General features: G+C 61.0%; 2 protein-coding genes across 4 annotated transcripts; both read left to right on the top strand.

Annotated features, from left to right (window-relative positions):
* The first annotated feature begins 627 nt into the window (after positions 1 to 627).
* On the top strand, positions 628 to 2,314 carry LOC121662166. The gene is made up of 2 exons (XM_042023045.1): positions 628 to 1,000; positions 1,156 to 2,314. The coding sequence occupies exons 1-2, from the start codon at positions 759 to 761 to the stop codon at positions 2,312 to 2,314; spliced, it is 1,401 nt and encodes a 466-aa protein (XP_041878979.1). The 5' UTR covers positions 628 to 758.
* EXOSC5 (exosome component 5) lies at positions 2,168 to 5,504 on the top strand. 3 transcript variants are annotated; one of them, XR_006015225.1, is made up of 2 exons: positions 2,168 to 4,253; positions 4,668 to 5,504. XR_006015225.1 is itself a non-coding variant. In XM_042023092.1 (2 exons), the coding sequence occupies exons 1-2, from the start codon at positions 3,875 to 3,877 to the stop codon at positions 4,941 to 4,943; spliced, it is 720 nt and encodes a 239-aa protein (XP_041879026.1). In that variant the 5' UTR covers positions 3,844 to 3,874; the 3' UTR covers positions 4,944 to 5,504. The 3 variants fall into 3 exon arrangements, 2 of the variants coding, with proteins under 2 accessions (XP_041879026.1, XP_041879027.1); XM_042023092.1 differs by having other exon boundaries at positions 3,844 to 4,318; XM_042023093.1 differs by having other exon boundaries at positions 4,117 to 4,253; positions 4,668 to 5,499.
* The last annotated feature ends 7,984 nt before the right edge of the window (positions 5,505 to 13,488 follow it).

The following is a 13,488-nucleotide window of genomic DNA, read 5'->3' on the forward strand; positions in this document are numbered from 1 at the left end:
TGGAACACAAGCCCTGTGAGGAACCACTGAGGCAGCTGGGGTTGTTTAGCCTGAAGAAGACTCACAGGTGACCTTACCACTCTCTACAACTCCCTGAAAGGTGGTTGTAGTCAGGTGGGGGTTGATCTCCCTTTCCAGGCAACAACTGACAGAACAAGAGGACACAGTCTTAAGCTGTGCCAGGGGAAGTTAGGTTAGACATCAGGACAAAATTCTTCCCTGAAAGAGTGATAGTGCGCTGCCCAGGGAGGTGGTGGAGTCACCATCCCTGGACGTCGTTACAAAAATCCTGAACGTGGCGCTCAGTGCCATGGTTCAGTTGGTCATAGCTTGGACTTGATGATCTCAAAGGTCTTTTCCAACCTAGTTAATTCTGGGATTTTGTGATTTAGGAGTATCCCCAGAAGGCAGGGTGCATGTGCTTTCTGAGTGTGGTCAGCTCTGGGTGCCTTTGGGGAGCCCCATGGCCCTGCTGGCACCACTCAGCCCTGTCTCCGTGTGTAGCTGCTACTGGGGGTGGGCTTGGGGCTGGCAGTCCCCACCAGGCCCTCCCTCACAGGGGACCTCGGCCATGCTTAGGGACAAGACCCACAGACATGGATGCAGGTGGCTGAGAGCACCATGGAAATGCAGAAGTTAAACACAAGAAGCTGTATTTTCCTTCTCCCCCGATGCCTGTGGGAGCCAAAGTCCTGCTGCAATGTCACCTGCTGGTGGAGGGTGACAAACCAAGTGACTGACTGTGACATTACTGGGGGATGTGTTGTGATGTCACATCCCTCACTGATTGTATCTGGGCACTGGCAGGGCCAGCATGGCTCGAGCCTGGACTGCTGCCAAGGCTGCGAGGCCCGGACCATCAAGCCAGGCATCTCCTGCAGCTGTGTCGTGGGCTGGGGGCTGCCACTGGGAATTCCCTGCCGGTCCTGGAGCCGTCACTGCATGTCCCTAGCCCTGCCTGGTCTGGGCAGCCGGCACCGCGGCGCTTGCAGCACTGCAGGTGAGCTCTGTGGGGAACTGTTCCTCACAGGGTATCTGTGGGGTGGGCAGGGGGGCTTGGGGAGCAGGGATGGTGTCCTCGAGGGGCCTGGGCATTTCTTCCTCCCGTCCATGCCCCAGGACAGCCAGTGGCCAAGGCCTCTCTCCATCCTGCAGCACGTGCCACACTTTGGAGGCGCTACGGAATCATCAAGGCTGGAAAAGACCTTCAACATCCCCAAGTGCAGCTGTCGGCCCAGCACCACCTCCAGCGCCAGCAATGGGGAGCATCCTGTCCTTGCCTCTCCCTGCAGCGCCGCAGACCGCGGGCAAGGCCACGCAGACGGAGTGGAACTGCCCCGTGTGCCACAGCGTGCAGAGCGACACCGACGCGGTGCCCTGCGGCCACCGCTTCTGCCTGGGCTGCCTCCTGCGGCACACGGCCACCAGCCCGACGTGCCCGCTCTGCGCCAGCCCCCTGCTCAGCGCCCGCTTCTCCGTGCTAGGGCAGAACGACTTCCTGCAGTGCATCCTCAGCCCGCCCGGAGTGCCGCCGGGGCCCGCCGGCTGGGCACGGAGAGCTCTGTTCCGCCTGGTCCACACCCGCCCCGGGCCCTCGGCCCCGGCTGAGGCGGCGTGCGCGGGCCCGGAGGCCGCGGGAGGCTTCCCGGCCGACGAGTGGGAAGAGCTGCTGCACGGACAGGAGCAGCTCCTGGAGCCCGTGCGGCCCTGGCTGCGGCAGAGCCTGGACGCCATCTACGGCCCGCAGTGGTGGGAGGCCAGGCCGGTGGAGAGCATCGCCCTGTCCACCCTGTGCATCTGCGGCCCGGACAGGGAAGCCCTGACCCACATGCTGCGGAGCTACCTCGGGGAATACACAGCACCGCTGGTGCACGGCCTCATCCACGTCACCATGCACCGCTGCAGGAACGCCTGGACGCCGCGGCGCTCCCCGGCTGCCCGGCAGGAGCAGGAGAGCCCCGTGGCCAGCGCCGGCCTCTCGGCCCCGCCGGGCGGGACCCGCGGCCCCAGCCCCAGCCTGGCTCCCGGCCCCGGTCCCGCAGGGCCCGGCGGGGGGGACCCGCCCAGCGCCCCGGAACCCGCCCGCCCCCGGGGTCCCGGCCGCTCCCCGGCCGCGCCCGCTCCTGCGGAGCAGCCCCAGCCCCAGCCCCGGGCCGTGCCACAGGAGGCCGCGCCGGCTCCAGGGCCCTCGGAGCCCCGCCCGCGCAGGAGCCTCCGGCTCCGGCCCCGGCCCACCCGGCGCTCTCAGAGGAGGAGGGCCTACAGATATCGGCGCCCTTTGAGGTTCAGGAGGAGGAAACCAAAGACGAGATAAAAGGCTATTTCCTTGACACAGTCTCCCGCCCGCTTCTCCTGGAGGACTTTCCGTCGTGCCCAGCGTTGGCCAAGCCCCTACAGCCCCGGGAGATCCTACGTGAAGCTGCGTGGAAGTGACTCCAAAGTGCTCGTGCCGAGAAAGATTCTTGTATCATGTTTTGCCAGCTGAGCTTCCCATCCCCTTTCTGATCCCTTTAGTCAACCCATTGTTGACATCTCTCAATTTCTGTGATGGGAAATCATCAGTCTTCTCCAAGCAGGGACCTGGGAATTGTACGGGAGTCCCTGGAAGGGCAGGAAAACTCAAAAGGGCCAAAGATGTCCCCAGCTCACTCCCACAGAGGTAGTCTGTGCTGAGGCGTGGGGTTTAAGGGTGCCCTGGGCAGTTCTCACATGGTGGGATGTGGACTGAGACAGGGAAAAGGGCAGGCACAGGCTGGCAAAGGGAGAAAGCTGAGGTTGGGAGGGACCTGGGGCTTCGTGGGGCTTTTTCCCTGATGGCTCAAGGGGTTACAGAGGAGCAGCTGCAGGAGAAGAGGGAGGTGCTGGGACGTTTCGCACTGCCCTTCAGCCCCACGCCAGGCCCCCGGAGACAGCACCGGTGGGGTAGATCCATGTCCCGGGAAGCCTCTCATTCATGGCATGTGCTGGCCAGATCCGGGTCCCGTGTGCAGACACGTGAAAGAGAAGGGTAACAGTGCCACGGGCCAATTTCCGTGTCCGTGGGCGCACCCCGGGGCCGTGCCCGGCCAGCCCTGCCCTGCAGCCCCTCGGAGTCTCCCTGGCCCGCGTCCCACAGCCCCGGCGGAGCCGGCAGGACCCTCCTTTGGCCGTGGTCCATCTGTGGGATCACAGAACAGATCCCTGAGAGATTTTTCAAGCCGATGGAGAATGCAGCAGCAGGAAGCTCTGCCCGCTCCGCCAGCCCCGCGGGTGCCTGCCGCAGTGCCCGCGCTCGGACGGCTGTCAGCTCCGACCGGCCCAACGCCTGCCCAGCCCTGTGCGAGCCGGGACTCCTCAGGCCTTCCTCAGGGCTTCCTCACGACGGCGGAGCGGCCGCCCGGCTCCGCGTCCCCCGCTCCAGGCCGGCGGCGGGCGGGCGGCCCCGCACTGCCCCGACCCCGCCCTGGCCGAGATTTACCCCCGCTGTGTCCCGGGCTGTGTCCCCGCTGTGCCCGGGCTGTGTCCCGGGCTGTGTCCCCGCTGTGTCCCGGGCTGTGTCCCCTCTGTGTCCCGGGATGTGTCCCCGCTGTGTCCCGGGCTGTGTCCCCGCTGTGTCCCGGGATGTGTCCCCACTGTGTCCCGGGCTGTGTCCCCGCTGTGTCCCGGGCTGTATCCCCGCTGTGCCCGGGCTGTGTCCCGGGATGTGTCCCCGCTGTTCCCGGGCTGTGTCCCCGCTGTGCCCGGGCTCTGTCCCGGGCTGTGTCCCCGCTGTGTCCCGGGATGTGTCCCCGCTGTGTCCCGGGCTGTGTCCCGGGCTGTGTCCCCGCTGTGCCCGGGATGTGTCCCCGGGCTGTGTCCCGGGCTGTGTCCCCGCTGTGTCCCCGCTGTGCCCGGGATGTGTCCCCGCTGTGTCCCGGGCTGTGTCCCCGCTGTGCCCCCGCTGTTCCCGGGCTGTGTCCCGGGCTGTGTCCCCGCTGTGTCCCGGGCTGTGTCCCGGGATGTGTCCCCGCTGTTCCCGGGCTGTGTCCCCGCCGTGTCCCCGCCGTCCCCTCCCGCTGCCCGGGCCCGCCCCGTGTCGCGAGGGGCGCGCGCGGTCGCGACGGCCGGCGCTGATTGGCTGCGTTGCGCCCCGGAGGCGGAAGCGGCGGGGGGAGCGGCGGCGATGGCGGCGGTGGCGCTGGAGGCGGCGGCGGGCGGGCAGTGCCGCTTGCGGCCCTTCTCCTGCGAGCTGGGGCTGCTCTCGCGGCCCGACGGCTCGGCCGCCTTCCTGCAGGGTGTGTGGGGCTCCGCTCCCCGGGGTCTCCTTCCCATTCCTTCCCATCCGACCCCTTCCTGCAGAGTGTGTGGGGCTCCGCTCCTATCCCGTCCCTTCCCGTCCCTTCCCGTAGGATCTGTGGGGCTCCGTTCCCTGGGGCTCCCCCTCTTTCCTTAATGGGGCTGCTGTCCCCAGCCTTCCCTTTCCGGGACTCTTCTTCCCAGGCCGCCCCGGCTCCCCTTCCCGGGGCTCCTCATTCCTTCTCAGCCCTTCGGGCTGGGTCTGTGGGGCTGCCCGTCCCAGGCCTCCCCTTCTCTGCTTTCCGGGCTGCCCTTGCCGGGGCTCTCGTTCGCAGCCCTTCCTGCAGGATGCCGGGGGCTCCCGTTCCCGTGTGCCTCCTCCCCACCGTGACCTCTCCTCTCTGTGTCCCCAGGTGACACCTCGGTGCTGGCCGGGTTCTACGGCCCCGCGGAGGCCAAGATCAGCAAGGAGCTGCCGGACCGGGCGGCGCTGGAGGTGCTGCTGCGCCCCAAGGTGGGGCTGCCAGGTGGGAACCCACTGTCCTGTCCCTGTCCCAAAACAGGTTCTTTTCCCCAGAGCGCCACAGTCGAGGTATTTGGTTTATTTACTGTTCTTTAGTTACATTTTGCTGGGTGGCAAATTCACAAATGCAGCACAACCAAACCCCTTCACGATTTACACACTTTAGCAAACAGAGGCACTTGTGTTCATTTGCTACAAGTTACATCGTTCTCTCATTAATTACTGTTCTACGCTCTGTTGGGCAATGGTTCCCTCCCTCTCTCACGCTAATTAGTGCCACGCTCAGTCTTCCTCTGCTTTGGGCCGGGGGTTCCTCGGGTCGCGTGCCAGGAGCTGCCCCTGCCGGAATCCCCCGTTCCCCCTGCAGCTGATTCCAGCACAGCTGCTGAGCTCTCTTCAGCAGTTTCTCCCTTCTCCTGGCAGTTCTGCCAAACGTCCTTGGGGCCCATGAATTCTGCCCTGCCCGTGTCCACTAGCAGGGAAATGCTTCTCGCCGGGCTTTGTTAACCTCCCCCAGGCCGAGACCATTGATGCCCGCCCAGCCCTAACCCTTAACAAGGCAGTTCCATCCGTCGGGAATGTGTCTGTCCAACGCCTGGACACCGCTGAGAGCTCGTTGGCCACTCCGTTTCAGGGATTAAATCTCCTTTTTTGAGGCTGGGAAGTGCACAAAGCTTGAGCACCAAAGGAAACCCTTTCCTAGGGGAGCTGTGACACACTCCACCATTGTGCAGTCCCACATGCTGGCAGCACTTGGAGCACCAGGAATGCTGCCTGAGGTGGACACGGCTCTAGGGATGCCAGAGAGGGGCAGATGAGCAGGCAGAGCCTTGTGGCTCCCCCAGCATCCCCACAAGACGCCCGCAGGGCTCCAGGGCCAGCCAGTTAGTTTAAAAAAGGGATTTCTCTCAGCTAAGCTGCCTGTGACCCGAGGCAAAGGCAATTACAGAGCAGCTGCTCCCACTGTGCCAGTGATTACAGGGCTAATTGAGCTTTCCTGGCTTCGAGCCCGAGCCAGGTGGCCAAGGAGGAGCGTTCCCAAACCACCTCACAACCAACACAGTCACAGGACATTCAATCCCCGTGCCCGCTGCCAACGAGGGGTAACCTGTCCTGGTCACGGAAGATGGAACGCTGCCCTCCCGAGAGCTTTCCAGCAGAGTCCCAGGGCAATACACAACACAGCTGCCTGGATCCCCCGCTGACACAAACTCCTGGCTGTGCCAGCTCCAGGAAACCTCATTATTTACTCTGGCAGGTGGCTCTGTCCAGTCTTTGCTAGCAGGAGCACACTGGCAGGTCCCGAGTCCATTTTGGCAGAGGAGCAAGGAGTCTCATCCTGCATTTTGTGACTGCTGTTCCTCCCAGTCTCACTTTCTGTTGGAAAAGCAGGAGAGGGGCTGTTTTCCCAAGCATTGCTCTGGAGGAAATGGAGGAATGTGAGCAAATCTGGGCAAAGCCAAGTGAAACACAGCACAGTGTTGAGAAGGGACTGGAGCAAGGAGGGGACAGAAGTGCTGCTAAGGAGCAGTACAGGTCTGCCGGGACACAGACTGGGAAGTTCTTGCCACAAGCTGTTCCACTGGAGCCACCCCATTCTCCTCATCCCTTTGTGGGATGGAGGGATGAGGAACATTTCCTGTGGGAGATGTTCCCATGGGATAGACTGGAGACTTCAGGTGTGAAGTGACTGGCAAGGGAGAGAAGGCCTTGGCTTTGGGGTTTGACGCTGTCCGGAGCTGTCCTTGAAATGTTTGTGGCAGCTTTCCAGAATTCCCTCAAACCTCCAAACTCCAAAGCTTGGACCGTTCATCCCCTGTGTTTAGTCGCAGTCAGTCCCATAATTACAGGGGAATATTACCTTCCATCCTCTGGAGCTACAGGAGGATTATGACCCTGACTGGGCACTGCCTTGAGGTCTCTGATCAGAACATGGCACGACCTGTGTGTGGTAGGTAACAGCATGAGAAGCTGACAAAAGGTGCAGACATTGCCACAGGGACAACTGGGCCTCCCACGTGGCTATGGAACAGTGGTGTGAGGAAAGGCCAGGCTCGCAGGCAGCTGGAGAGAAGCACTGCAGGCTTCCAGGGGCAAGGCCAGAACTGGTCAGCAGCTGTGTCAGGTGGAGCACATAATGCCCAGATAATACCAAGGTAAAGGTGTCACATATATTGAATTAGACACAGATCTTTAAAAATCCCCACATGGTAGCAAGGGGGAAAAATAGTTATAGGCTGGTTGTTCCTCTGGGAGGAGACTGAGCAGACAAAGCAAGTGCAAGGATTGGGAGAAGAAGGGTAAAGGATTGTGAAGAGGGATTGCAGAGGTGTGCAGATGTTGTGCCAGTGCTGTGAGGAGGAAGCAGCCCAGCAGCCCAGAGCTCCAGCCTCTGCTGGAGCATCACGCCACAGCTGTTTTGGCCGTGGTGGTACTGAAATCAGTTGATTGAACCCCTGACAACAATGGAGCATTAAGAACCTGCCATTCTTCATTTGGCTAGATGCATGAGGGGACATCTCTGAAGTACCGTGCATGTTGAGCAGAGAAAAAACTGCTGTTTAGATTCTATATTTTACATACATATTCATTGATTTTCCTGGAATAAGCATACATAGGATAGTCACTTCCCCAAAGTAATTTACTTATGTTCCCTTCCCTTTGCATGTGTATCCTTCTGTCCTGGGGCTCTCTTGGTGGTTGCAGACCCCAGAGTTACAGCTGAGCACGTGAGGAGCTGGTGTTACTTTCCCAGTACGGAGCTGAGCTGGCACCACTGGGCCGGTCACTCTCCCGTTCCTCTTGGTTAATGATTGACACGATCCCACAGAATGAGCATTGTGCGGTTCCATAGGACAGCAGGTTTTGAAGAATAAGTATTGTGTGAGCCCACTGGGTGTGCAAACAGCTCTTCACTGGCACCAGCAGGATGCACACCAAGCCTGCTGTCCTGGTGGGGAGCATGGAGAGGAGGGTGCACCGCTGTCCCCGGCAGGCCTGAGGACACCCAGGTGAACAGGCGGAGCTCCCAGCAGAGCAGTGTGGGTGCATCTTCTGCGTGTGAGGGCTTTGGCAGCTCCCTGTCGCTTCCTGTCATTGGAGAGAAACAGGTTTGCCTTTTTCTAGCTGAGAACAGACTGGGAAGGTGACAGAGAACATGAATTTCCATTGGGCTACAGACCAACCTCGCAAGTTCACTCCACACACCAGCCTGTTCAGGACCACGTCAGTCAAGGTGTGTTTCAGGTACGAAGCACTGGCACAGTCTGGCTGCCTCCTCACCCCAAGGGCAAAGCCAGCAGGCAGCTTTGGTTCTGGTTTCTTCTTGCCATTGCTGTTGGTAATCTTTCTGGAAAACTGTGGGATCTGGGTGGAAGCAAGCACCACTGGCCAAGGAATGGAGCCTGCAGATGACAGGGGCAGGGCTGCATGCTGAGTGGGATGCAGACGAGAGAGGATGGCTGGGCAGAGCTGCCTGGGAATCTGGCAGAGCCCAGACACTCCAGCTGAAGCTCAGGCTTCTCTCCCCATGAGTTCCCCTGCTCCCATGAAGCCGTGGAACTATGGCAAGATACAGCTCGTGCAGCTGGCAGGAAAGAAGTAGCCCACAGAAATGAAAACTGCCCTGGTAATTCTTTTCGAGACCTCAGCTGGGTTTCTAGGAGCAAGGAACTCACCGCAGTGGACTGATTCTCCTTGATAAAAACATTCTGTGGAGTGGCCCTTCAGGTGCTGTCCTGGGGTGTTTCTCCAGGCTGCTCCTGCATCATGGGGATGGCTCATCCCCAACTGGCAGGACAGCATGCCTTCCTCTGGAAAAGGCAGCATTAGCCTGGCCTGGCCCCTCTGCACCTGTTGGTAAGATGCAGAGGAGCACCAGGGACCTCCACTCCTGGGGCTGGCCCAGGATGTTTATCAGAGATGCAGAGCAGAGGTTTTCCAGAGGCCCTGGGGCAGAAGCACCACTGAGAGGCACAGCAGGTAACGCTGGAGCCTTGGTGCTGCTGCCACGTCGGCCCTTTCCCCCCACCCAAGGAATCGATATTGGTACAGCTCTAATGGCAGCTCTTGGCTTTGTGCCCACGGAAAGGCTTCTCCGTGTCTGCCCCGTGAAGTTCAGCTCGTCCTCCTCCCACCTCCACCAGCCAGGGCCGCACTCCGGGCCTGTCACACCAGACACGGAGCGGCTCCTGCCAGCCTGCAGGGCCTCCCAGCCTCCCAGGATGGTGTCGGGGCACTGGTGTCCCTGTTGGGCTCAGGACCGTCCCTGGTGCTGGCAGAGGACAAGGAGCAGCGGGACAGGGCTCGCTGACGGCGCTGCTGCTGTGGCTCTGCCCACGGCCTCTCCATGTGGGCATGGGGGTGGGCACCACCCGTGTGTGACACGGGAAACCATGGGCTGGGTCGTGGGGAGGGGGTTCCTTTACCCTCAGAGGTCTCTGTCCCACCAGGCATTCCCAGACAGCCCCTGCCGCCCTGTCCCAGTGATGAAGCTCCATGTGTGACCGACTGGCTCGAGCCCACCCCGACTCCTCAGGATCACACCTCCTTCGAGGAGCTCTCCTGCTCCTCCTGTCCCTGCCATGTGCCACACTCAGGCCCTGTGGGGACAGCCTGGGCAGTAGCTGTGGCAGCTGCTCCCCACGGCTGGAAGGAGGCCAGCACAGCACCGCAAGGTGCAGTGTGGAGGGGCTGTAGCAGTGCTCCTGCCTCCTGCCCTGCTCCTGCCGAGCTGCTGGGACTGCACCTGGGCTGCTCCCTGCCCAGGGTGTGAGATCCAGCAGCCTGGGAGGGGCGAGGAGCCAGGCTGAGCACGTATGGCCAGAGAGCCCCGGCACACCGGGGCCCTGCACACAGGGGCTGCCCCCGGCTGGGTGCCGTGTGTCCCCAAAGCCACTCTATCACTCCCCACCTCGGATGGAGAGGAAATACAACAAAAGGCTGGTGGGTTGGGATAGGGTCAGGCAGAGATCGCTCAGCAATGACTGTCACGGGCAAAGCAGACTCATCAGGGTCACAGCCTCCTCTGGGCATCCCCCTGCTCCACTGTGGGGTCTGCCAGGACTGCAGGTGGGTCTGTGCCCCCCGTGGACCTCCCCAGGCTGCCAGCAAATCTCAGCTCCAGCACCTGGAGCACCTCCCATCCTTCCACATGGACCTGGGCTCTGCAGGGCTGTTCCTCTCATGTCTTCTCACACCTCTCTCCTCTGGTTCCAGCAGCCCCTGTGAATTAACTTCTTCGTTCTTAACTCTGTTATCCCAAGGGTGCTGCTGCCACTGAAGTGGCACACAGCCTTGGCCAGCAGTGCCTCTGTCCTGGAGCCGGTGGCACTGGCCCCATGGGACATGAGGGAAGCTTCCAGCAGCTTCTCACAGAAGCCACCCCTGTAGCCCCCCTGCTCCCCAAACCTGGCCTCACAAACCCAGCCCAGTACCCAGGTTTGTCCATGTGTGGCCACACACACCAGCACAGACACCCTGAGCGCTCACACAGACAGCGCCTGCTCTGCTTTCTGGCCTGAGACCACCATGGAAACACATTGCAGAGAGCCCACTCGGGAACTGGGGCTGGATGGGGGCAGGACGACAGCACCGACCCAGCGCAGGGCACTGCTGGACGAGCATCCTGACCGGAACTCTGGCCCTGTGCCCCCGGCCCTGTGCCTCAGCCCTCAGTCTCCGCACGTTTGCTCTCCCCAAACCCCATCGATGCCCGCATTTCCCTGCGGTCAGTTCCTCCCCGGGCGTCCTGCAACGAGCCCCATGCAATCCTCAGTGTTCTTCCCCTGTGCCCCACGGCACTGCATCTGTGAGGTGCTCAGAGAGGGTGATGTCCCCCAGCCCTGTCCCCCAGGCTCAGCTGCCTTGGGACTGGAGGTGCTGGATGGGGGCTCTGGGGGTGCCTCCCAAGGCTTGGGGCTCTCCTGGTGTGTACAGATGAACTCTTCATCACCAGTGTTCTGTTCTCTCTGTTCTCTCATGTATGAGAAGGCCAGGAGTGAAAGCGGTGTCACTGGACCAGCCACATTGGAATGTGCCCCAGCCAGCTCACCTGAGGCCAGATAGTTTGAATTCACCCATAAGTGCTCAGCTGGGGCACCCCAGGGGTGTTTTCTGCACCCCAGGTGGGTTTTGTCACCCCTCAGACAGTCCTGTCCTGCTGTGGCCTGGGGCATGGGGGCTATGTCATCCCAAGGAAACAGGGTGCCTCAGCACTCCTGGCGCTCCAAGGGAAGGCTTCTATTCCTGCAATCTCCTCTTCTCCTGGGAGAGGCGAATGTGGCCCTGCCACTTGTGGAGCTGCACCCACTGCTATGGACCCCCTGCACTTCTGCAGACTCTCAGGTGGCAAAACCACCCCCAGAAGCTTCAGCAGGAAGGGAACAGAAGATGCTGGAAAGCCATGTCAAAGCCTCAAGGCAAATATTTCAGACTTGTCACCCATTTACCTGTGATCCAGGACAGGGAGGGACAGAGGTAAGAGGAAATGTGAGCCCACAAAAACTGCAGCCTAGAACCACAGCACCTTCTGAACCAGCAGCAAGGTTGAACATGACTTCTGAATCAGTCTTCAGCTGATTCAGAGTGCTGACCTTTGTGATGAAGAGAACCAGAATCATTCAAGCATGTGGCAGAGAGGAGGAGGGTGAAGGTGCTCCTTGTCTGCAGCCTCACCCTGTGGAGGCACAGGCAGAGCACCTGGGAACTGGAGCTGGTCCTGAAGGGCCCTGCAAGCAAAACCCAGGAACATGGCCAGGGAGCCCCAACACATGTGCATGAGGGGCTCCCAGAGGGGCTGACTGACCCTCTAAAGGTTCTGGTTTTCTGCTGTGAAATGTGAAGGGATTTCCTCCTTCACAAGATCTTAGCTATACTTCTTCAGAGCTTTGCAGACCCTTAATCCCCATCATTCCAGAGGTGTCATCCGGATCACAGGACAAGGAACTAAGTGGGCTCACAGGGCAAGCTCACGAATGGGCGAGCTCCCAGAGCCTTCATCCTTCACAGACATAGCTTGGTGTGCAAGCAGCCACAAGCTGTAGCTTTCCAAGTAGTTCCAAAATGTTTCCCAGGACAGAAGGCTTTCTTTCACAGGTCAGCTGTGACAGGATCCAAACCTGAGTGATGATGAATGCTGCTTAGAGACAAAATGTCCCGTAACTTTTTGGATTATTGTTCCCCACGCCTCTGGAACTGTAACTATTCAGAGAGAAGAAAACCATGTGCTCAGCTCCACCCCACACAGGCCTAAATGTCACGTTTCATAGGTCAGCATGGCCTTCAGATGTGTCTAGTGGATACCACTATTCACTTCCACGATAAACAACCAGGGCTTTATTTCTTTTTTAATTAAGCATCTGCTTCCTGTGTTGATTGCTTTGAAAACATCACCCAGGGCCACGTGGGAAGGGAGATGTGATGCACGTTGCCCAGGGAAGCTGCATGAATCAGCAACTGATGCAAAGCCTTTTTCTGGGCACTGTTTAATGTTACATTAATTTCAGATGTCAGGCCCCAACATCATTTTTTTGTCAATTTCAGTGACCACAGGGTAGTACTGTTAGTGAAAGGTGCCAAACTTAGTTCCTACGTCAGCAGAAGAGAAAAATAACACTATTTTCTGCGGGCAAGCTGTTTTGGGAGAGGAACAGTTCCTGGAAAAGGGGCAGAGGGAGCAGGTCAGGCAGTGGAGAACTCGCAGTGCAGAAATGCTGCGAGGGGCCGGAGGGGCGAAGGCAGGGAGGCACAAACCGGAGCTGATCGATGCCTCTCCGCGTGTCTCGAGCAGCACCGCGCTAAATGCAGCGCTGCGGCGGCGGCAGCGCGGTCACGCACCGAGCAGGGCACCTTCGCGGCCAGGGCAGGTGCCAGGGGAGGAAGGAAGAGCGGACGTGGGGGATGTGGGTTCCCTGCCCGCGGGGCACGCCGAGCCGGGCCGGGCCGTCTCCTGCCGTGCGTGTCCTTGGCACCGCCGAGCCCCGAGCGCCGGGAGCGGAGCCCCGTGCGGGGCGTGGGGTGAGCGGGGCTCCGCACACCCGGGGACACGGAGTGGGAAACCCAAATAACCCCCTGCTCTGTCTGCTCCCACCAGCCCTGCCCAGGGGAGCCCAGGGGCACAGAGGCAGCTGGGAACACAAATTAGGGACTCACAGGAAGGGACATCCCGTGCGCAGCTGTCCTGGAGACACTCAGCCCCGTATTCCAGGGGTGACGCCTGTCAGTGGAGGTCAACACCTGCGCACCCTTAGGGCCATCAACAAGCCCTGGGGCACAGGGGAAAAACACTGAGCATTGCACGGGGCTCGTTGCAGGACGCCCGGGGAGGAACTGACCGCAGGGAAATGCGGGCATCGATGGGGTTTGGGGAGAGCAAACGTGCGGAGACTGAGGGCTGAGGCGGGCACAGGGCCGGGGGCACAGGGCCAGCGTCCCGGTCGGGATGCGCTGCGCTGGGTCGGTGCTGTCGTCCTGCCCCGCCCCAGCCCCGCTTCCAGCGCTGTCCCGAGTGGGGGAGGCTCTCTGCCCGGCGTGCTCATCTGTGCCCGTGGGGCAGCACCTGCAGGAGCGCCGGTGCCCGTCCAGCCGGACACGGAGCCGGGGGTGCCGGGCTCCAGGGCCGAGACCACCCGGGGGGGCGGGATGCGGGATCCGGGGGCGGGATGCGGGGCGGGATGCGGGGCGGGATCCGGGGCGGGTCCCGGGGGCGGGCC

The sequence above is a fragment of the Corvus kubaryi genome, unplaced genomic scaffold (assembly GCF_017639235.1).
Source record: "Corvus kubaryi isolate FWS band 111438036 unplaced genomic scaffold, C.kubaryi_AGA036_p1.0 37236, whole genome shotgun sequence".
Classification (NCBI taxonomy): domain Eukaryota; kingdom Metazoa; phylum Chordata; class Aves; order Passeriformes; family Corvidae; genus Corvus; species Corvus kubaryi.